The sequence below is a fragment of the Apium graveolens genome, chromosome 5, assembly GCF_009905375.1.
Source record: "Apium graveolens cultivar Ventura chromosome 5, ASM990537v1, whole genome shotgun sequence".
Classification (NCBI taxonomy): Eukaryota; Viridiplantae; Streptophyta; class Magnoliopsida; order Apiales; family Apiaceae; genus Apium; species Apium graveolens.
In genome coordinates this window covers 25,036,648-25,059,375 of record NC_133651.1, presented here as the reverse complement: position 1 = coordinate 25,059,375, position 22,728 = coordinate 25,036,648, and the positions used below count along the sequence as shown (strand labels likewise).

At 32.5% G+C, this 22,728-nt stretch overlaps 1 protein-coding gene and 1 pseudogene across 1 annotated transcript; one reads left to right on the top strand and one right to left on the bottom strand.

The window, feature by feature from the left end:
* Nucleotides 1–1,576: 1,576 nt before the first annotated feature.
* On the top strand, nt 1,577–2,243 carry LOC141659927 (uncharacterized). Its single transcript, XM_074466866.1, has 2 exons — nt 1,577–1,852; nt 1,941–2,243. Exons 1-2 carry the CDS (start codon nt 1,577–1,579, stop codon nt 2,241–2,243), a joined length of 579 nt encoding a protein of 192 aa, XP_074322967.1.
* Nucleotides 2,244–15,768: 13,525 nt separating this feature from the next.
* On the bottom strand, nt 15,769–17,473 carry LOC141659926 (E3 ubiquitin-protein ligase RGLG1-like; annotated as a pseudogene).
* Between the last annotated feature and the right edge of the window lie 5,255 nt (nt 17,474–22,728).

The window sequence follows — 22,728 nt, the reverse complement described above, 5'->3', positions numbered from 1 at the left end:
TATTTGTAAAAAATTATAATTGTCCATATTAAATTGGTAGAATATGGATAATAACTATTAAAAATTTTATAATATCCCCTTATGCATATTAAATAATTAAGATCTGATTTGATATTTTTATTTAGAGGTATTTAAATTTGGGAAAAAAATATTATTGATTAAAATATAAAGTATTATTGTCATTTATATTTGTATTTACGAAATATAATTATTATTTTTAATTGAAACGATAAGTTTTATATTAGTTTATACGAATCACATTTAGTTTTATCTTGATTTTTTTTCCAGAGACTTGTTATATTGATCAAATCCAATTAATTATATTTCATTTTATTTCTTTTGTCGGATCAATGGTGGTTATTTTATTTTAGATCGAAATGCATTATAGTTGTGCAAGACATACCTTAACATAACATGATTAAGTCATATTAACAATTTTTAGAACTAGTTGACTTATAATAATTTGTATAATCTGTAGTTTATCGGGTATGTAAAAATGATTAAAAGACTGAACCGAAATTTTTTTATATGAACAGCTATCAATATAACGAATAAAGTTCTGAAAGAAGATCAAGCCCGATCATATCTCAAAATGAAGATACACAGCTTGAAGAAAAATAATGTTGTAGATTGAAAAATATTCCAAGTCAGATGTCGAGAAATCACATATTGAGGAATATCGAGAACTATTCTAACTTGTAGATAAATTATATCGAGAAGTGTCCAAGCATGTAGAGAAGTCATATAGAGATGGAAGTTATAGAGAATTCTCTACAAATTACATAGATCTCTGTCGACAAGTCAAATACATGTAAAAATGTGGAGATATCGAAAAAGTCAAATGCATGTAAAGATGTGGTGATGTCGACAAGTTAAATGCACATAGAAATGTGAAGATCTCGACAAGTCAAATATATATATAGATGTAGGTATATTAACAAGGTTTTTGTACATAGAGGATTTCGATAACAATTTCATTTACAAAATGCAATTATCATGAAGATTCCAAATTATCAGTCAATAAACTGTTTTATCATTAAAGTGAAAAGTTTACGAATGCAGACTGAACAGTGCAAATATCAAGGGTCAAGATGAACTGGATAAAGGAGTGTAGAAGCTTTGAAAAATTGTCTGCATATATGTAACACTTAAAATAAAAGCCGACATTAGAAAATATGTTAGTCTATTTTAATGTAATCTATAAACTGTGCATGTTGTTCTATAATGTATCTCACTGGTCCTTTGTCCAGAAGTAACAAAAAAATAGTCTATATCTCTTTGTATTCTCTCATGTAGAAATTAAGTTATTTACATTTAAAAACTTAGATTTGTAACACAATACAGTTGATTTTAAACAAAGATCAAGTGAGTTTTGATCATTATATTCTCTGTTCTTTACGGTTAATTAATTATCATTACAAACATTGTTGAGCTCACCAAAGTCTAAAATACATAACTTGATTTACTTGAAAAAATTATTTTTTAAGAAGAATCAATATTTTATGCGCTCGTAAGTTGTCCGTTTGCTTATCAGTGTTGGAGCAATAGAGGAAGTATGTGTCAAAGCCCAGCTGGCATGGAATTCGATAGTTGGCTTGATCGAATGTTCCATATGAATAATAAAGAAGATCATGGAGAAATAGTGTCGTTATGTTGGAGTATCTGGCAGGCAAGGAACAACATTGTATGGAATCAGAAAAAGAGTGATGTTAATTTTGCGGTTTACTCGACGAGAGAGTACCTTGCAGAATGGAAGAGTGCCCAAGTTTTTTCAACTAAGACTCTGTATCAGGACATAGAAAATGGTGATGGAGCGACATCTTGGGTAAAGCCAGAGAAAGATAAAGTCAAGGTATCAGTCGACGCTGCAATTTTTTTCCGAGAGCTCAAAGTATGGTGTTGGTTTTATTGCCAGAGATGACAAAGGTGAGGTGATGCAGGGTGCTTCGAAGCTGTTTGATGGGGTAATTAGACCAGAGCACGCAGAGGCTATTGCACTGAAGGAGGCTCTTAGTTGGGTGAAAGAGAAAGGCTGGAGGAGAGTTGTGATCAATTCGGATTGCTTAGCAGTGATTCAGGCTATTAGGAGTAATGTCATCTTGAGTTCTCCGTTTGGCCAAGTTATTACAGAGTGTCGTATGATGCTTCGAGATCTAAACATTAAGTTGTTTTTTGTTAAACGATCTGCTAACATGGCGGCTCACTACGAGAGAGTCGTGTTCTTTTCCGGATCGAGTTTTTGATAGGGGGTCTGTCCCTATTGGGTTGAATTCTATTGTGTTGGATGATTTATTTGATTTATAAACTACCCTTTGAGTCAAAAAAAAAAGAAACACACGTCCCCCCTCTATGTGCATTATACCGACCAAATTCAAACAACTATACTTATTTTTAATATCGACCAGTAGTATAATTTTGTATTGGTTAAGCTAAATAGTAGTATATAATATTTTGTCTTATTTCAATGTCATTATACCGACGAACAAATTATCTCTATTTAAGTTTTAAAAAAAATATCGTATATAACAAAAATACAAAAATAGTTTCGTGTATTATATAAGCCTAAGTACTCTACCGATGAAATGACTATCAATTTTTTAATGTCTCAGCATATAATGCATGAATGTTGTATTTTTTATTAAACGAATGTTTAAAAATTGGAAATAGTTAAAAAAAATCAAATTAAAGTTCAGACAACAAAAAAATTACGGAGTTCCATTTGATTTTATTTAAGTTCTATCTTTAAGTTCTATAAATTAAATTTTGACGATTTTATAGCCCCACACGAGACTCGCGAATTAATGTTTAATTTAATGATGGTTTAAAAATTTATTCAAAAAATATTATGCAGAATTTGAAGAAAAGAAATAATTATGAGTTTTGCATGATTATATTATTCAATTTAGTATACTTGCTTCCTTTTGTTTAAATCATTGAAAAAGTATCATATTTTTTTTTAATTTAAAATAACTATTTATAATTGATTATAAAATATTCATTTATTTTAAATCTTACGATTATGATCAATTTGTTTAAAGATTTAACATTTCATATTTAATTAAAAGTACATGAACCATAACTAGCAAAAAATTAAATAAGAACACCTTATCCATATTATATAATGAGGATTAATTAATCACGTACTCTAAAGTACACAAGTGTAATGTGTAACCTAGTTTATAATAATTTACCATAAAAAATCCATAATAGAAGGAAAAAATAAAGAGGTAGCATCATCTTTAGTCTGCATTAAAAATACTCTCTCTGTTTTTCTTTACGTGTCATTAGATTTTGCTGCTACTTTGAACACATGGATAAATAATAATTTTTTTTTGTAAATTAAAGTTTTATTTATATATTTTATTATGAAAAGAAAAAAGTAAATATTAATAATTTAATTTTATGATGAAGATTAAAATAAAATCAAATAACATATAAAAAAAACACAGAGCAAGTAATCGCGGAAGAATAGTGAGAAGGAAGGTTGATTTAAAAGACATCTGTTTTGTGGAGTTGCCGAACTAATGTCGTTTACTTCCCCTAATTTCCCGAATAATCGTACTGTATAGATCCGGCCTGTGTTTTTAAACATTTGCGTGTTTCTATCAAACTATTTATAAATTGCAGATGCGTATTCTTATTGCTCAATCCTAACGCTCTTCTCCACCAATTTATATTCTATCCCTGCTTAATATTTATTTTATTTATATTGGATTTGACGTAGACATCCTAAATATTTTCATCTTTCTTGCAACTCTCCTTTTTCTTTTTGCGCGTCTTAATTCTTTACATATTGCTAAATAAACAGATGATCTATCACTTTTTATTTCATTTTCATTTTGTTTTTATTTTTGTTTTTGTTTTGCTACGTGTCTGACCCATATATTAAAGAAAAATCATCTTAATTTATCATATCCTTCACGTTGGACCATACAAAACAGGATCAATACCTGAAAACAGTTGTAATATTCTGCTTGCCTGCTCTTTGATGATTTGTGTAAATGCCAAATTGGATCTTAAGCAACCAAAAATCTCAAAATTTTCCCTGCAATTTTATAAATTGTACTAGTTGACTAGTTGCTGAAGTTTAACATATCTGCTACTACTGCTAGTGTGTTTATCTACAGAATACAGAGCTAAACTGCTCAAGCCTCAAGACCCATTATGTTTATCTCATATAATGTTATTCGTATCATCATATTGTTTAGATTATCTCTTGTGTCGCATCAACTTTCGGTTAAGGTTTTTTTTGTCTCAAATAAGCTTCGCTGATTCTTCTTCTTTATGCGCGTAATTAAAACGTTATTTTTATCGAATAATATTATTTGATATTAACATTGATTAATGATCGTATTTTTTATGAGATATCTTATATTATTATTAGAAAATTTAGCAATTATCTATGTTATCATAATACCATGTACATATCGCTATTTGAAGAAAAATTATAATATTATGTGACGTACCTAATATTTTTGTTGCATAAACATTCAGTTAAATCTACTTTTTTTTAGTAAAATGTAATTTAAAAAGTATGCTAATATCGTAAAAGTTTCTTCTTCTTTTTTTTATTAATTTGGCTTAGTTATATCTTACAAATTAGTATATGTTTAAATTTAAATAAATATAAGGACAGAGTAATTTGACTTTTTTAGTCTTATAAATGAGAATATGTTACGACAAATTTCAGGTGTGAGCGATAATCAAACTCATGACCTTTTTTATGTCTTATTAATAAGAATATGTTCTAACAAATTTCGGGATGAACAAGAACCGAACCCATGACATTTTTTTAGCCTTATAAATAAAAATATGTTCGAACAAATATCGGGTGAGCGAGAATCGAACTAATAACCTGAGATGATAACATATAAATCTTACCAATTGAGTTATCTTATTTCGCTCGTGTGATTTTTTTATTGTTACATTAATAATATAAGATAAGACATCGGCATGAGTTTTTTATCCAGAAATTTTAGCGAGTGTTTTCTCAACATAGTAATAATATAAGGTATGGTAATGACATTCTTATAATAACTTTGATATTTTAGAGTAACTAATCCTTTAACAAGATATTAGAGTTTAAATTGACGGGGAATTACTTAGCAAAAAAAAAATTTGACGGGAATTCATATTCGACTCCATGTCATCTCAATATTCTCATAATTTATTATAGACAATGATAAATTAATGCCCCGACCAAGGACGTATGTGATATAAATGTGTTTTGAGCGATAGATGGGTCTTTCTGTAACAATTTAAGGTTTTCGAGGCGACCGATTCCTTAAAATAATAAGGAGCTCGCGCAGGAAATTCAAGTTCGACTCCTTACCCGCTCTCATTATTCTCATTAATGGCCGTATGTTATAGACTAGCGTATAACTAGGGTTCGACTCTCTCCACCCTCTTCATTAAATTTATTACTCTCGTTTGTGATAATTTACGTAGAACTCATATTCGACTTCTTCCTCAATTTTTTTATTTAATTTATTATTCTTTGTCACCCTCAAAATTTTTATTTAATTTTTTATGACCTGACCGCGATTTTCTTCTATACTTTAATCTCTGTCATCCCTGCATTTTGTTACGGACATATGTTGTTAAAGTAACGAGTTGTTTGAAATTTATCATTTGCATCAAACACTTTTATTGCATAATTCTTGTTTCTCGACGTGGTCGCCTAATTTTTATTTTTATTTTTTATGCATGTATGAGTGAATTACAATAGATGTCATTTGTAACATCATGAAGTCAACATATTCATACTCAAAATTTGACAAGTTAAAAGATTACAAGATAAAATCATGGCAGGTGATAATAATGTGTATATAGAAAACTAAGAAAGCATCCCCTAAATAAAGATCCCCTTTTCCTTAGTTGGCCTATTATGAATAACTTACGTTCAAGTCCGAAGACTTGCATTTCTTTATTAAAGATGCTATTCTCTTCTACGTTAGGTTTGTTTTGTTTTCTTTATTTATACACTTGTACAGATTAAATACATAAAATAATATTAATAATCAGGAGTTATAATTTATATAAATTTATAACGTGACTCTATTTTAACCACTAATTTACTCTATACATCATAAACTCCGATCATTATCATCGTTAGCTAACAACCTTTTGATATAGAACTTACAAACTTAATAAGTAGTAGATAATCTATTATGAATTAAATTTCAGATTTAGCAAGAATCAAACTGAGAAGTAGATAATTCGATGTATGTCGTATGGTGATATTTGTTTCCTTAACATAAAATATAACGTTCTTGAATCATTCCCGTTGGACTTGAGATAAATGAATTACACATGAGAATACTAGGACACTGATTTTGAACTCATTTCGCTGATTTACTTTTATTGTTTATCATATGTTGTGGTTACACCATAGTAGGAAAATAACACCAGTCTCTCTTATTGGAAAAAAAAACAAAAACTGATTCCCCCTTAAATCAACCGTCTCAGATACTTTGGCACATTATATTATTCGAAATTTTAATACATTTCGAGTTTTGAGTCTTCTGACCGCCGGGGGAAATTTTTTGTCAACAATATTAATATTAATATTAATACTAAAAATTGATGTAAATTTAGGGATTATGTCATTTTATCTTATTTTATTTACACTTTTTTTTATTTTAGAATTTTTTTAACTTGCTTTTAAGATAAATAAGTGACCCAGAGACATAACAATTTTAAAATAACCTGCCAATATAAAAAGGAATACAAATAAGATAAATTAGTGAAAATGCTTACTCTTATCTGTCCCATTTAAGGCCGATAAATAGTAGGTTAAAAGTGTCAATCTTACTAAAATCCATGTAGAGCACTAGTACAATTAATGTTGCTCTAATTACTTTCCATATCCTCACAAATATGTACGTGGCATTTTGCACTAGTTAGGTACATAATCCCATTTGTGCACATTCGACAAATACAAAATATATTTAATAAAATGGTTGTACTTATTTATTGTTATTCTTACACAGATAGATAAAGAGAGAGAAGAATTATCGAAAATTAGGTGGGGAAAAAAATGTGAATTATAGGTGATTTACGTGTGTGCTGCACTGCTGCTGTGCTCTAGTCGCATTTCACGTGTAACGACTTGACGATGGTGCAATGTATAATGTTGTGGACTTGTGTCACGATTTCTTTGTAGGCGTTCTATTAATCTGTTGTTTGTTGACTCATCTGATTAAATATCATGTTAATTGTAGAATAATTGAATCATTGAATGGGTGAATTCTGCCGCCTACGTCCAAGATACTGTATCTCAAACTATTCATCCCTATGTCAGGTAAATGGTAAAAAAATGAGTAATGCTAGATATTTTAAATATTTTTTCCAAAAATTTATTAAAAAATGTGGCTGATACATGGCTGATGGCTGATGGCTGATGGCTGATTTTAACTAGTGAGCGCATATAAATATACGCGGGGTCTAATATTATAATTAAAATGGTTGCCAAATATTTATATAACACATCAGATTTGGAAAATTTTTTGGTATAAAAATTTGGGGTCTCTAGCATTTTTCCTAAAAAAAATGCCACCTAAATTTAGTAAGTGTAGTATGGATTATGGATTATAAGTTGATTGTTAAATTATAAATTGAGTGTATTGTTTACGCTATTTTAAATGTCAGAATCGAAATCATTTGATAGATACATTTGTGGTGATTAATCGATATATTAATTGAATGTATTTAAAAAAGGTAAGAATATTTAATTAATTAAGTTTAATAAATTAATTTAAAAAATATGAAATATTTTATTTAAAAAAAAACTGAAAATACATTAGGTAGAAAATGAGCGAAGCCCGCAACTTTAGATGGGCATAATCTTTACAAATCCAAGAATTAGAAGTCCAGCAACCCAACATCCACAGCACAGTACTGGCAACCAAAATCCTAACAAGCCTGGACAAAAGAAATAATTCAAATTTAGGTTATGTGCTCGCAAATGTCCAAAATATATTATTTTTGTGCTTCAATTATCTAAAATACTGATTTTGGGGAGTTTTAGATCAAAATAACCATAAAATATATATTCCGAGAATGTGTATTCAGTTTTTTAAAATTTAACTAAATATACACATGTAGTACGCACATTTAATTTATTTTTTAATTGTATGCGCATTGTGGAAATGCGTGACCAAAATAACAAAAAACCTACACGCACGCTCATCTTGCATATTGTTGGTTAAATATAAAAATATTAATATGTTTTTCCTAAATATATATTTGGTGGGTATTTTAGACAGCCTTGGCGCCTTTATTTATTTTGGGTATTTGCCTCAAAATGCTGAATATTTTGATTTTTCATTCTTGTGTTTGCTAGAAAATATTTTCATTTTCCTGATTTTTGGGTGTTTGTTTGTATTCTGAAAAATATTTCTAGGAAAATATTCTTTATGCGTTTATTTGGTGTTTTGAAAGATATTTTTCATATATTTCAGCGTTTATTTATCGTTTAGAAAAATAAAATATTTTCCAAGAGAGCCAAACTTTAATAAAGAAGTGAAGGTTTTCAGGAAAATAACTCCCTTTCTTAAATCCAGAAAATATATTAAAAACATATTCTCACCACTTTCATAATTTTTTTCACAACGGCAAAATAATGAATTTTTCATCACAGCAATTACTTTTATTTATTAAACGTCTTTCTAACAAAAAAATTTGAAGAATTTTTTTCTCAAGATATCATTTTTCCAAAAAAATGGAGGGAATTTTTTCCGAAAAAGTTCCTGAAATCTTTCTGAGAAAATTATTGAGAATTTTTTTAAGGAAAATTTTCGATAAAATTTTTAGGACGAATTTTTTTGAGAAATTTCTTGAGAAAGTATCTGAGAAATTTTTGGAAATTTTTTCAGAAATTGGATGGGAAAATTTCAAAGAAAATTTCGGAGAAATTTTTCCCGAAAAAAGTTTGGGGAAAATTTTCTAGAAAGTTTTCGGAAACTTTTCCTAAAAATTTTCCCGAGATTTTTTTTGGAGACTATGTTCCAAATTTTTTTCCTTTTTCTGAAAAGTTTTCGAGAAATTTTAGAAAACTCTTTGAAATTTTTTACGAAAAGGTAAACATTTTTCTAAAAAATATTTTCTAGGAAAACAGTTTCCAGGAAATTATTTTTCAAGAAAAATATTGTTCTGAAAAATTTATTCTTCAGAAAATAGTTTTCAAAGTGAAGTTATTTTCTGATGAATAAACGGAATCTTAGCAATATTAAAATTAGAACAAATTACTTTAACTAAAACTTAACATAATCACTTGGAAGAGGCTTGACATCTTTTTTGACCGGAAACTAGTAGTGATTAATCAGATTCTTAAATCGAAATATAGAATACTTTATAACGATTAATTAGGTTATTAATCAGTGATTTTTATAACAAAATTACTTATAATTGATTTTATTTTTTGTATAAGTAAAAAAATGTTTAAATTTGTTGAATTATTTAGTAACAAAAAATTTCATTTAAAAATTCATAGTTTATCTTTTTCAAAATTACTGCCCTCTTTACAAATTTACCCGACTACGTGATAAGCTCATATAAACTTAAAGCCCATTGAAATTAACACATACAATTACCGGAGACACGCATATACAATAGTAAGGCCCGTATCTATATTTGTTGAACCCCGTCAGAATTACAATTTTGGCCTAATAGCATAGATATATCATTTATAACCTTTTTTTAAACTTATATAATCTATAACTTGAAATAACCCCACGAAATGGGGGATCGAGGTGTGGGGTGTGCGGTTTTTTGCTCAAACCGCACATGCGGTTTAATCAAATTTTCAAATCACACCTGCATCGCGTAAATTCAAAAATCGTATAAATCATACGATGAAAATGTGGTGAGGTGTGGTTCGGTTTGTGTGGTTTAGTTATTTTAAAAAAATATATTTACATACAAATATAATAAAAAAATTTCTTATAAGAAATCTAAAAATTATATGTTTTTGATTAAAAATAGAAAAATATGTCGGTAATTTGTAATATTTAAACTAATATTTATAACCCAAAACTATAGTAAACAAGAAATGAATATATAATATATAAATATCTCTATATGTACAACATATATATATATATATATATATATATATATATATAATTGCGGTACAGTGCGGTTTGAACCGCAATCCGTACCGCGCGATTCGTCAAAAACTCAAACTGTAACTGCACTACACTGCATTTTGTGGTGCAGTGGGAGTGGTTTGTGCGGTTTGTTAGGTAATGAATCACACAGAGAGGGGGGGGGGGGTGAATGTGTTTTTCTGATTTTAGGCTTTTCTTGAAAGTTAATGGTTGAACAAAGTAAATTAAATCTTGTATAGAAAAGTGTTCATGCATAATTTTAACTAACGAAAAATAAAGAACACAAATCTTCAAAACTCACTTATTTTTTATATTAAAAAATTAAGACTGTTTTACTACAAAATTTCTAAGCTCTTTGATGTTAAAGAGCTCAGCTTCCTCTCGAGAGTGATACAAGAGATTTGATCTAAATTGTTACTTCTAACTAGAGGACAAGTATTAATTTTATAACTCAGTTAACTGCTGGTTTACACAGTGGTTAATAAACATGCTATTAGCTTTTCTAAACAGTCACTTGTCATTTCTATTTATAGAAAAGCAGATCTTCCATTTCCGGCTTATCATATCTTTAGCATCCCGTGTTCACTTTAATGTTCCTCTGTCAGTTAATCTTTGCCATTGATCTTGCACACTCTTCAACCTGCTTTTTGTAGACTTGTCAATCCAGCTGTTGGATTGTTTGTTGATTGTTTATCTTGGATATTAAACTGTTCTGCAATTCTGTACTTTGAGACTGTACTTCGAGATCTCCAGTTTGAATTAATAGAATACTTGACATCTCGATAAGTACATAGGCTTATCGAGATCTCTAGCACTCTATATTGAGTTTGACTTGTAGAGGTCTTCAGCTTGTCGAGATCTCTAGTCTTCATATCTTCACTATGACTTATCGATAACTCTGAGTTCTCTAGTGAAGGAATGACTTATCGATATCTCCAATCTTCAGTTCTTTAAAATTGGCTTGTCGATATCTTCTTGAGTTCTCGAGTAGCTTTTCTGACTTCTCCACTCTCGGTGGATATTGTTCATCCGTCGAGTAGATATATAGCTCATCCGTCGAGTAGATATTACCCATCCATCGAGTAGATGTTGCTCATCCATCGAGTAGATATATAGCTCATCCGTCGAGTAGATATTGCTCATCCGTCGAGTAGATATTGCTCATCCGTCGGTACTCTCTGGAGTTCTCGAATGACTTCTCTATAATATTAAATCTGTGACTTGTAGAGATCTTGACTTATAATATTTTTCTCCAAACAGATTTATTCAACTCCAAGTTTTTTCAAAATTCTTCTGAGGCATGATCTTCTTGATCTTCTTCCAGATAGAATCCTTAGGCTTGATAAGTATGCTCCTTTGCATTTTTACAGACTTTAAGTGTTACAAGTACAAAATACAAATTTAGATAACAATACAACTTACTTAGGGTTGGCAAATTGTCTTAGTCTTGTTAAAGCATATGCATGTCTTTTACAACAATCTCCCCCAATTTGTGAGAAGATTGCTTCCCAAAAATTCATGTCTATTAACAAGACTAACCCCAAGTTTAAAACTGATGGAAGATAAAATTAAAACATAAAGCTTGATAGAATTACAGCTTGTACAACATAAGATTCACCAGGTTCCAAGATTACAAGAATCAGATAAAGACAGTTTTTATATCTGCTTCTTCTCTAAGTTTATCCTTCAAGTGATCAAGAATTTCAAGTTCTTCTATGATGATTGTTCCACTTAGAGCTTCCACAAGTTTTGCCTTGCTGCCTTAGGGTAACCCTGGTCCAGATACTCAAAGCTAAATCTTGAGAATCCACCAACTTTGATGTTTAGAAATTCTGCTCATTCCTTTTGCTTTCAACTCTTCTGATCTTTTTATAAATATATATATTTCTTTATCATGTTTCCTTCTTCTTTCTTCAGCTTCAGCCTTATCTCTTTTCTTTGTTTTCTCCCTTTCAATCAACCATTCAGCCAAAGATGATCTCCAAGTCCTTGTAACAGTGTCCTTGCCTTTTAACAAACTTAACACTCTCTGAATTTATGCAGGAGTCAAATAATCCATTAAGTTTTTGTTTAGAAGAGTGAATGTACCATCCTTTAAATAAACTATAACTTCTCTCAGGGATACAACCCAGATTTTAACAATTTCCTCAGCTGGATGTTGGAAATGGTCTTCATCTGAGGTGCACCAATTTAGAGGTAGAAAGTCATATTCTTTATAGCAATTACAGATGGCCCTTTCAGTGATTTCCACTTCCTTTACAAGCTTGAATTTCTTAGGCTTTCTCCCAACAGATTTGAGCTTGAATTTTAGTGAAGGTTTGGCTAAAGGTAGGGTTGTTATTTTCTTGAGATTTGTGAGGCTTGAGATGATTGACATTTTTAGGAAGGAGTTGGCAGTTTGTTTGTAAAGAAATTTTGGCTTAGATATTTGGGAAGGTTTGATATTAGAGATAGTTGATGTTGTGGGTTGAGCTAATGTTTGAGATGGTTGTATTTGGATTTTTAGGGTTGTTTGAGTTCCTGAATCATCATGAGGTTTTCTGCTCTTCCTCTCCCCTCTTCTCTTCTTCTTTTCATCTTTCTTGTCATCCTCCTTCTTCTTCTCTCCACCCTTGCTGCCAGATGGCTTACTAGACTGACTCAGATTTGATCCAAAATGATTCTGATCACTATTCTTGTGCTCATCATCATCCAAGTCATCATTGTTAAACCGAGTTTTGGGCAAGTTGACTTCTGCATTATTCAGATATCTCCTTAGTAGCTTTATCATTTCCAAATCATAATGGTTCTTGTTTTTCTTAGCTTTTAAGCTAGTTCCTAGGATCATGATAAGCTTCTCATTTCTCCTGACACATTGTTTAGGGATATTGAAAAATCTGAATTGTTTAGTGATTGGACAAATATATGCTATACGCTTGCTAGGATGAAGATATGCTTCAGGAAAGGCAGCTACATGAGCATCTTTCAGTGCAGTTAGTAGCTTGGTATCTTCATGAGTTATAACTCTAAATTTGCTGATAAAGATATCTATTTGATGCCCTCCTTGAGACAAGGCAATTGAGGGACACCTGCATACATCTGTCTGTCCCTGAGTCATTTGCATTAACCACTATCATGTCTTCCAGAAAGTTGTCCTTGTCGACTTTGATCACTCTTATAAAATTGATTATCTTTTCCAGGGCCTTTTTATATGTGAAGTGATTGTTGTTGAGAGAAGCTTTGAAGGCATTGAGTAGTTCTTCAAACTCTCTGCTCAAACTAGGTCCTTTAGCAGACCTAATAAGTCTCTCTTTGTCAAGATCAACTTCTTTAGTTTTCTTTCCAACACCCTGAACTTGATGTTGAGATGACCTTGATTGTGCCAATCTAGCCTCTATCTCCCCCTTTGTCTTGTTGACAGGTATGAGAAGGGGAGGAGGGATTCCAGGCCTTACTTGTTCAGGCAAAGAAGGTAGTGGTATGTTGAGTTTACCCATGATGGCTCCTAAAGCTATAGAATTCTGCATTTGAAGATGCTTATGGGAATCGACCAGAGTTTGGATATCTGTTTATTGGCTTTTGACAAGAGATGTCAAAGCCTCAACTTGCGCAGTGAGAGAGGAGTTGGAGTTTTGTAATGCTGTGACTTGACCCTGTAGAGACTGAATTTGCAGATTTGTTGAAATGGATCCAGGCTGATAAGAACTGCTAGATGTGCCAAAGTGTTCTTCTATAGCCTCTTTGATCCCTTCCATTAGCAAAGCTGAGGGCTTAAATCTGCTCTGGTGAATTTGATCCAGCTGAACCTTAGTCTCATTTAAATGAGTAATTTGGTTCTGCATCATTTCATGGAGATTAGTGAACGATTGTTTGAGATTTTTGACTTCCTTCTCAATGAAGACAAGATCCATCCTGATCATTTGCTCAGAAAAATGTTTGAATTTAGAAGAGATCTGCTCTTGAGATGGTATGATTTTGTCCATTTTCTCATTCACCATTTTCATGATTCTGTCTTCATGGCCAGTAAGTTTGATTTCAAGAGCCTTACCAGACAGATGAAATGCTTTGAGCTGAGCTTTTTATACATCTGTAATGGCATCATAGATAGCTTCTGGAGTCAAGTCTCTTGCATTGCTGCTCAGAATAGTAACATATTCTTCTCAAAATCTGGCCAGAACTTGATTCATCTCTAAGGAAAAGTTATCAGACAGCCATGCATCCACATTCCCATCTGGCTCAACATCATTGACAATTTTCTCTTTTTACTCCTCAACCTCTTCATTATAAGAAAGTATGATAGCTTGATAGTCTTGGTTTCTCATGTCTGAAGTTAGAAGATACTGTGAGATGTTGGCCAGTCCAGAGATCTGCTCTACTAATAGATCATTTACAGAGGTTGGTTGAGAGGTAGATTCTTGTAGCCACTAAGAGAGTATGTGAATTTGTTGAGGTTGAGAGGTGGATGGTTCATCAGAAACTCCTGTGACTGAGATCACAGTTTGACTCACAGATTGCTCTGTGGTTTTGCAGTGTGTTATCCTCCACTTGTAGTGGGAACCTCCAATTAAATTGGAGGGGATTTGACTGGGTCAATATCATGTGCACCAGCCTCGAATCTTTGTGTGCCTTGCAACACACTGGCACTTGAATGTGCTATGCTTGCCTCCCCTATGACAGGATCATGGGCAAGTGTACTCCTAGCTTCAACTGCAGAGGCAATTTCTGCTAGGGTTATGAGGGGAGTTGTACCTTCATAAGGAACCTCCAATTGAATTGGAGAGGATTTAGATAGCCCCCCCTCAGGAGTACTACCCTCAAACCTTTCAGTCTGTGAAGACTATTTTGCACATGAAGGCACTACTAGAAATATGGGATCAGACATCGGTTCTGAACCGATGTTAAAAAAAACTGAACCGATGTCTTCGCGCGTGATGTTAAATGTCATCAGCCTTTGACATCGGTTCACAGCCGATGTCTATTACAGTGCTATACATCGGTTTTAAGAATAATTCTGATATCTTTGCAACAAATTTCAGCTTATATTACAGTATTTCTAGGTGAATATGAGTATATTATGGGGTAATTATCCATTAAAACATGAAACCTACAAGCTCTAAAAAACATTTTTTTTAAAATCTTTCGAACAAACCGATGTGAAAGTCTAGATCAGACATCGGTTATGTTGTCTGACCGATGTGAAATGGTCCATCAGACATCGGGTACTTTTATCAACCGATGTAAAATACTGGGTTAGACATCGGTTTCGTTCATTTTGTGATGTTAAATCCTTTTGTTTAACATCAATGTTTTTTTCTAACCGATGTTTAATCTTTGATATTGTAAAATTTAAGACACCAGCTATTGAAAATTCGATGTTATTTGGCTAAAAATACATTGATTTTTTTACAGAACCGATGTCAAATGACTATTTGACATTGGTTTTTGTAGTTCTTTTTCTTTTAATATTGTTTCACCTGATGTCTTTTGTTCATTTTTACATCGATTTTAAATTACCATTCTGATGTTAATGTACTGTAAATTGCATATGCCATCCTGGTACTATTTATAGCCCAGGGAACCAATTGCATTTTCAACCAGAAAAATACCAACAATATGCAATACATCCAACCAAATTTGTAAAAAATATAGAGGTATACATTGATACCAAATTTACTAACATTCAATCCAACAAGAGCTCAATTCGGACATTACTTTCCAAGTCTAAAATAAACATCCCAACTAAAAACAATGAAACCCAAATTCCAAAGTTATTACATCCAACATTCTAAACATATTTGACTAGTTAATATGTACCACCAGATAGTATCTGGAGGTAGACAACATCTGGAGGAAGATTCCCATAATACCAGATCCAACAGTAAAGTGAGAAGTGATACAGTAGGAAAATCCACTGGGAATGCACTTACATTGACATCAGCTGAAGAACTTGGAGGCTCCCTACTAGGGACGGATGAAGTTTGTTTATATGAAGAAGATCCACTCGGACATAAAACAGTTGACTGTGAAGGCTTTGATTCCCCTCGAGATGCCATGCCGTAGTGAGGTGGGAGTAGAGGAATCCTATCTATTGCCTTGCCTCTCTATGCACTGATGGATAAATGCAAATATAATAAGTAATGAAACCAAAAAAAGATAATCTAAAATTATTACTAATTGCGAATAAGTCCAAGTAATACTTCAATATATTAAGCTCTAGTGTTGCTTTATATTGGGAAGGTATTTCCATTAAGGCTGCAAAAGCGAACTCTGCCTCTTTCCTGGATCGGTTCAGATTCTTTAACATAATTTCTGTAAAATTGACAAACTATAGAAAATAGAAATCAGTCAGTAACGGAAACATAAATGCAAGCACTTAAACAGTAGCTAGGAGATTCCTGTTACTTGCCTAAAAGTTGTCAAAGGCTCGAGCAGGTATATTGTCACCAAATTCTCGCATCATGTCCCAGGATCCATCCCCAACACCAACTAATATGATCGATAAGGGGTATTCACTGTAAAAGTAAATGTAAGAACATTTGTAGGTGTTTTGGTATCAAAATCATCATCAAGAAAAAGTTAGACTGCCAAAATCACCTGGCTTTCACAATTGCCTCTACAGTTTTTCTATCCTGATGGCTTAGCTGACCACGTTCAGTATCGACACTTCTTGTCACCTATCATCAAAGGTATATTGTTAATTATACATTAAATCCATATGTCATATATGTATTCAGAAAGCAATCATAGCCATGTTTGTTTTAATAAATTACAATTCTCGGACTATAATTTTATAATACCTGCCCTTCGGCTATTATCAACGAAACATGATACTGGTCACGACTTTGTTCAACAATAGTAATTTCCATTTCAATAACGGGAGCAAAAGAAGTTGGACCTGTTCACATAAACCGACACCATATTATAAGATACTAGCCCCAACCAAAAAGAAAACGGATATTAATTTAGTCAAGTTCAAACCTGCAAGTCTGAGTTGTGGGACTAGCTCTTTATATTGTGTCAACACTTCCTCGAATCCATCACAATATTTCTCATCTGGATAGAAACTGAACACTTCTTGGTCATGCGTTGAAGCTGTAAATGAAAAAATCAGTTACAGTCCTTGGTCCAGTCAACTTATTTCAACCAACCATTGGTTGAATGCTGCATTGACGACAAACATCATCATAAGTCGTACTTTTAGCACTAACAGTGAAAGAAGAAATAAAGAAATACCATCTCCGAATCCAAAACAAGGAATTAAATTATCTTCACCAAAAGCTGATAATAAAATACAAACTTATATAATAAGGTGTACAGAAAAAAAAGTATGCTCGAGAATGAAAGACAAAGTTGCAAGACTTGCATAATAATCAGATACCGGACATATCTTGTTGTCATAAGTACAAACCACATTCAGTAATTAGAAAGAAATATAAACTTTACCTGTTCTAAGCTGTTGAAGACTAATTTACAGATAAAATTTTCTAACTGTAGAAGACTAATTTTATCTTGGTCTTGCCACTTTGCTAACTGTAGAAGACTAATTTACAGATCCAGATGACATGACAAACCCAAGTACATGTTTCATGGGCGGATGAGTACTCTATTTGAGATAATATATTTCCAGCATGTCCAGTCCACTGCATATAGCAAATTCCTAGAAGGTACTACTACTCTTCTGTAATACGAAGTACAGCACAATATATTGCTTTATGAATACTTCCACTGCTTTTACTTGGCCTTAGGATGCAACATCAGGCGAGTCAGCATGGCCTATATAGGAATGTCAGGTACTTGCTGAGAGCCTAAATGGGTACAACTAATTTGTATATCAATGTCAAATAACATTTTGTTTAAGACCAAGACACCTATAAACTATACACAACAATATGTTAATATCAAAACATCACTAATTAATTGTGTTAAAGAGTAGAATATGGTGTTTAGTATCAATTGCACTCCAAAATCTACCGAACTATTCAATCCTGACGGTGTAACTTATCACAACCTTGTCAAAGAACTAAAACATCAACATTCAATGCCATTAGTAATGTGTTAGTTTGATGTAAACATGCCTCAAAATTGATGCGTCCAGTAATTCCTATTTTGCGATTTTGTGTTTATTTCTTGCCATTCTGTATACATGGACATATCCCATTGAACCAGTTTGATACCTTGGTATAGTTTCATAACATGGAACATTAGCAACATTAGGATATTATTATCACAATTCATAAGTTCTAGTTTGAATTTTCAGTTTGTTGACTAAAACTAAAGAAAATATCAATAATTGAATGAGCATGTCAAAGTGCAATGAGTCAACTAGAACTAAGATAACATCAAATAGGAGTATCAATCACTGGGCATACAAGTAACAAAATAACAAATGTATCCAAACAAACAATACCAATCTTTTTTTAGGATCCACAAGTAAAGTGATATTAATTATTTATTTAACCAATCAATTTCACATAGAATACGTAATTTATTATTCATCATCACCAGTTTAATAACAATCACAATTAAATAAAATATGCTCACGTCATATATATAGCAAATCCTTAAATCCGTACGATTAAATTACCAAAACTAACAACTAAACACATTATATAAAATGCAAGGAACTTTAAAAATTGTTTTCCACTACACCATAACATCAAAGCACAAAATCCCATGAGGAATCAAGAAATCCCATCTCAGACACACTTACACACACACATTCCAAGAAACACACACTAAACACCTGCCCTTTTCCAAAACCACGTACCTTATTAGACAACTGAGTTGAGTTTGCAGAGAGAGGTCGGGAGAGACTAAGAGAGATTGGGAGAGATGAGAGAGAAACTACAGAAGCTGAATAGTAACGCAAGAGAAACTACGTACCTTATTATGATGTCTACCTCCAGATACTAGCTCCAACCTCCAGATACTAGCCCAATTTCAATTTTAATTTTCTCTAATTTGAAGCTCCAAATCTTGAATTAGAATTGGGGCTAAAATTAGGGTTTCAGAGAAAAGAGAGAAGAGACCGTTAACAGAGACTAAGGTAAGAAGAGAGAAGAAATGTAAGAAGACTAAGAGAGAAGGAGGGGAGAGACGAGAGAGACGAGAGAGGCGAGAGAGGCGAGGGTCGGGGAGAGATGAGAGGGTCGCGGGAGGTTTTTTGGAAAAGGGGGGAAAATATGTTAAGTGAATTTTTTTGTTAAAATTAAAGGGGGAAGTGTACTGAAAAACGGGGGGGGGGGAAGTTAAGTAATTTTTTTTAAAAGGCCATAGACAACGGTTAACAAAATGAACCGATGTCAAAGTTAAAAATATATTTGTGGCATTTTTAATTTCTGAAGATAGACAACGGCTACTAAGTGAAACCGATGTCAATATGCGTATTCAACATCGCTTTTTACAAAACCGATGTTAAACTGCATTTTAACATCGGGTGCATTATATGCCGATGTCTAATGACCGATGTCGTATCTACTATTTCTAGTAGTGCACTGTTTAATTGGATTTTCCCGTTGGTACCATCAATTTATTGGCTTCTAGCCGTGGTATCCATGTACATTTGGTTTTTTTACTTCAGATACCCCTTGTTAAGTAAAATGTATTATAATTAATTTCGGACTAGAAAACAAGTTGTATATTTGAAATATTTGCAAAACAAATACATGAAATGGACCTTTAAATCATATAAAACGGAGTTAAAATGAGTAAGATATATTTAAACTTCATAACCAAACTTGACCATGTAATATATAATAGATGATGTCAAAGATTACTGGAGCTAACAATGTCATTAGCATCTATGATCTGAGTGGAAGATTAATGAATAGTTATTTTCAGTAATCAGTTAAGCTTAGGGTCAACCCTAAGTAAATTGTATTGTTATCTAAATTTGTATTCTATACTTGTAACACTTAAAGTCTGTAAAAATGCAAAGGAGCAGACTGGAGTCTTTTTCCTAAAACAGTATCAAGCCTAAGGATTCTATCTGGAAGAAGATCAAGAAGATCATGCCTCAGAAGAATTTTAAAGAAGCTTGGAGTTGAATAAATCTGTTTGGAGAAAAATGTTCTAAGTTAAGATCTCTACAAGTCACAGATTTAATTTTATGTAGAAGTCATTCGAAAACTCCAGAATGACTTAACGAGAAGTCATTCAAACTCCAGAGAGTACCGACAGATAAGCAATATCTACTCGACGGATAAGCTATATATCCACTCGATGGATGAATAACATTTACTCGACGGTGAACAATATCTACTCGATGGATAAGCTATACATCTACTCGACGGATGAGCAATATCTACTCAACGGATAAGCAATATCCACCGGGAGTAGAGAAGTCAGGAAAGCTACTCGAGAACTCAAAAAGATATCGACAAGTCATTCTTTCACTAGGGAACTCAGAGTTATCGACAAGTTTATATCCATTCGAGAACTCAGAGATATCTACAAGTCAAGTGAAGTTATGAAGACTAGTAATCTCGATGAGCTAAAGACCTCTACCAGCCAAACTCATTATGGAGTACTAGAGATCTCGATAAGCCTTTGTACCTATCGAGATATCAAGTGTTAAAATGAATCAAACTGGAGATCTCGAAGTATAGTCTCAAAGTACAGAATTGCAGATCAGTTTAATATCCAAGATAAACAACCAACAAACAATCCAACAGCTGGATTGACAAGTCTACAAAAAGTAGCTTGAAGTGTGTGCAAGATCAATGGCAAAAATTAACTGACAGAGGAAGATTAAAGTAAACACGGGATACCAAAGATATGCTAAGCCAGAAATGGAAGATTTGCTTTTCTATAAATAGAAATGACAAGTGACAGTTTAGAAAAGCTAATAGCATGTTTATTATCCACTGTGTAAATCAGTAGTTAACTGAGCTATAAAGTTAACACTAGTCCTTTAGTTAGAAGTAACAATTTAGATCAAAATTTTTGTAACACTCTCGAGAAGAAGCTGAGCTCTTTAACTTCAAAGAGCTTAGAAATTTTGTAGCAAAGCATCTTAATTTTTAATACAAAAATTAAGTGAGTTTTGAAGATTTGTGTTCTTTATTTTGTGCAAGTTTAATTTTTGCATGAACACTTTTCTATACAAGAGTTAATTTACTTTGTTCAACCATTATCATTCAAGAAAAGCCTAAAATCAGAAAAACACATTCACCCCCCCTCTGTGTGTGATTCATTACCTAACAAGTGGTATCAGAGCAAAATCTGAAAGAAAACAGATTCAAGATCTTGGAAGAATGAATACACAGAAAATCAGTAGCATCAAAATCCCTACCTTTGACAAAGCTAACTATACTCTTTGGAAAAAGAAAATGATGTTGTTTATCAAGATGGCCAATCCACTCTATGTTCAGATTCTCAAGAATGGACCCTTCATTCCTATGGTAAGAGTTGAGGAATCTACAGATGGAGACATGGTCATACCAGTTCATTATGCTCCTAAAGATCCAGCTGAGTATTCTGACCCTGAAAAGGACAAAGTCTCCCTGGATAGCAGCTTACAATTGATATTGATTGAGTCACATGACAATGTGATGTACAACAACATTATCAATTGTGACACTGCTAAACAAATATGGGAGAAGATTGAAATACTCTGTGAAGGAACTGAGGAAGTTAGATCTAATCAAAGAATAATACTGATTTCACAGTATGAGAGTTGTATGGTTAAGCCTAAGGAAAGCATTATTGAAGTGTTTGAAAGATTTAATAAGTTGATAAATGACTTGCAGTTTCATGACAATTACTATGAAGTTGAAGAGGTGAATCTAAATTTCTTGCTTACTCTTCCTGATTATTTGGAACAGAAAATCTCAGCAATCAGGGAAGGGAGAGACTTGAGCAGGATAACTCTGGAAGTTCTATATGGAATTCTCAAAACCTATGAACTAGAGATGATTCAAAGGCAATCATTGAGATCTGGCCAAGGATATATTATAGATGGTTCAAGTGCTTTAATAGTAAATGAAGGCCAAATATCCAATGATGAACCCAAATCTCATACCTCAGTTGCCTCAACAAGTGAGCAGAGAAAAATTGATTCACATGAGCAAGTCATACTAGAATTGGAAAAGGATGAGTTTTACACTCTTGAAGAACTGGATGAGCTAGATCAGTCAATGACCTATCTGGCTAGAAAATTCTCTAACATTAGAGTAAGGAAGCCAAGATACTTCAAAAGTAAAGGACAGTCTTTTAACAAAGACAGCAGCTGGAAAGAGAAAGGGAAGTATAATTTTGATAGCAAAAGTGGTTACAAAACTGGATCTGTTGACAGATCTAATATAAGGTGCTTCAGCTATGATGAACGAGGTCACTTTTCTACAGAATGCAGGAAACCCAAGAAGGCAAAGAAAGATAAGGCTTATCTTGAACTTGAAGCAAAGTATGAAGCTCTTCTGAAAAAACAGCAAAGCAAAGCTTATATTGCAGAAGGTAAAAGTTGGGATGATTCTGAAAATGATGAAGATGAAGAACTTGGAAACTATGCGCTCATGGCCTTGGAGCAAGGAGAATCATCCTCATCTAAATCACAGGTACCAACCCTTACCTCCACTGATTTAAATGAGAATCAAAATAAGGAAACTGTTGAAAAAATGAGCACAGAAATGTTTCACATTCA

Coding starts and splice junctions, on each gene's coding strand:
- LOC141659927 (XM_074466866.1), top strand. CDS start 1,577: ATGGAATTCGATAGTTGGCTTGATCGAATGTTCCATATGAATAATAAA. Junction 1,853..1,940: donor CAGAGAAAGATAAAGTCAAG/GTATCAGTCGAC, acceptor GAGGTGATGCAG/GGTGCTTCGAAGCTGTTTGA.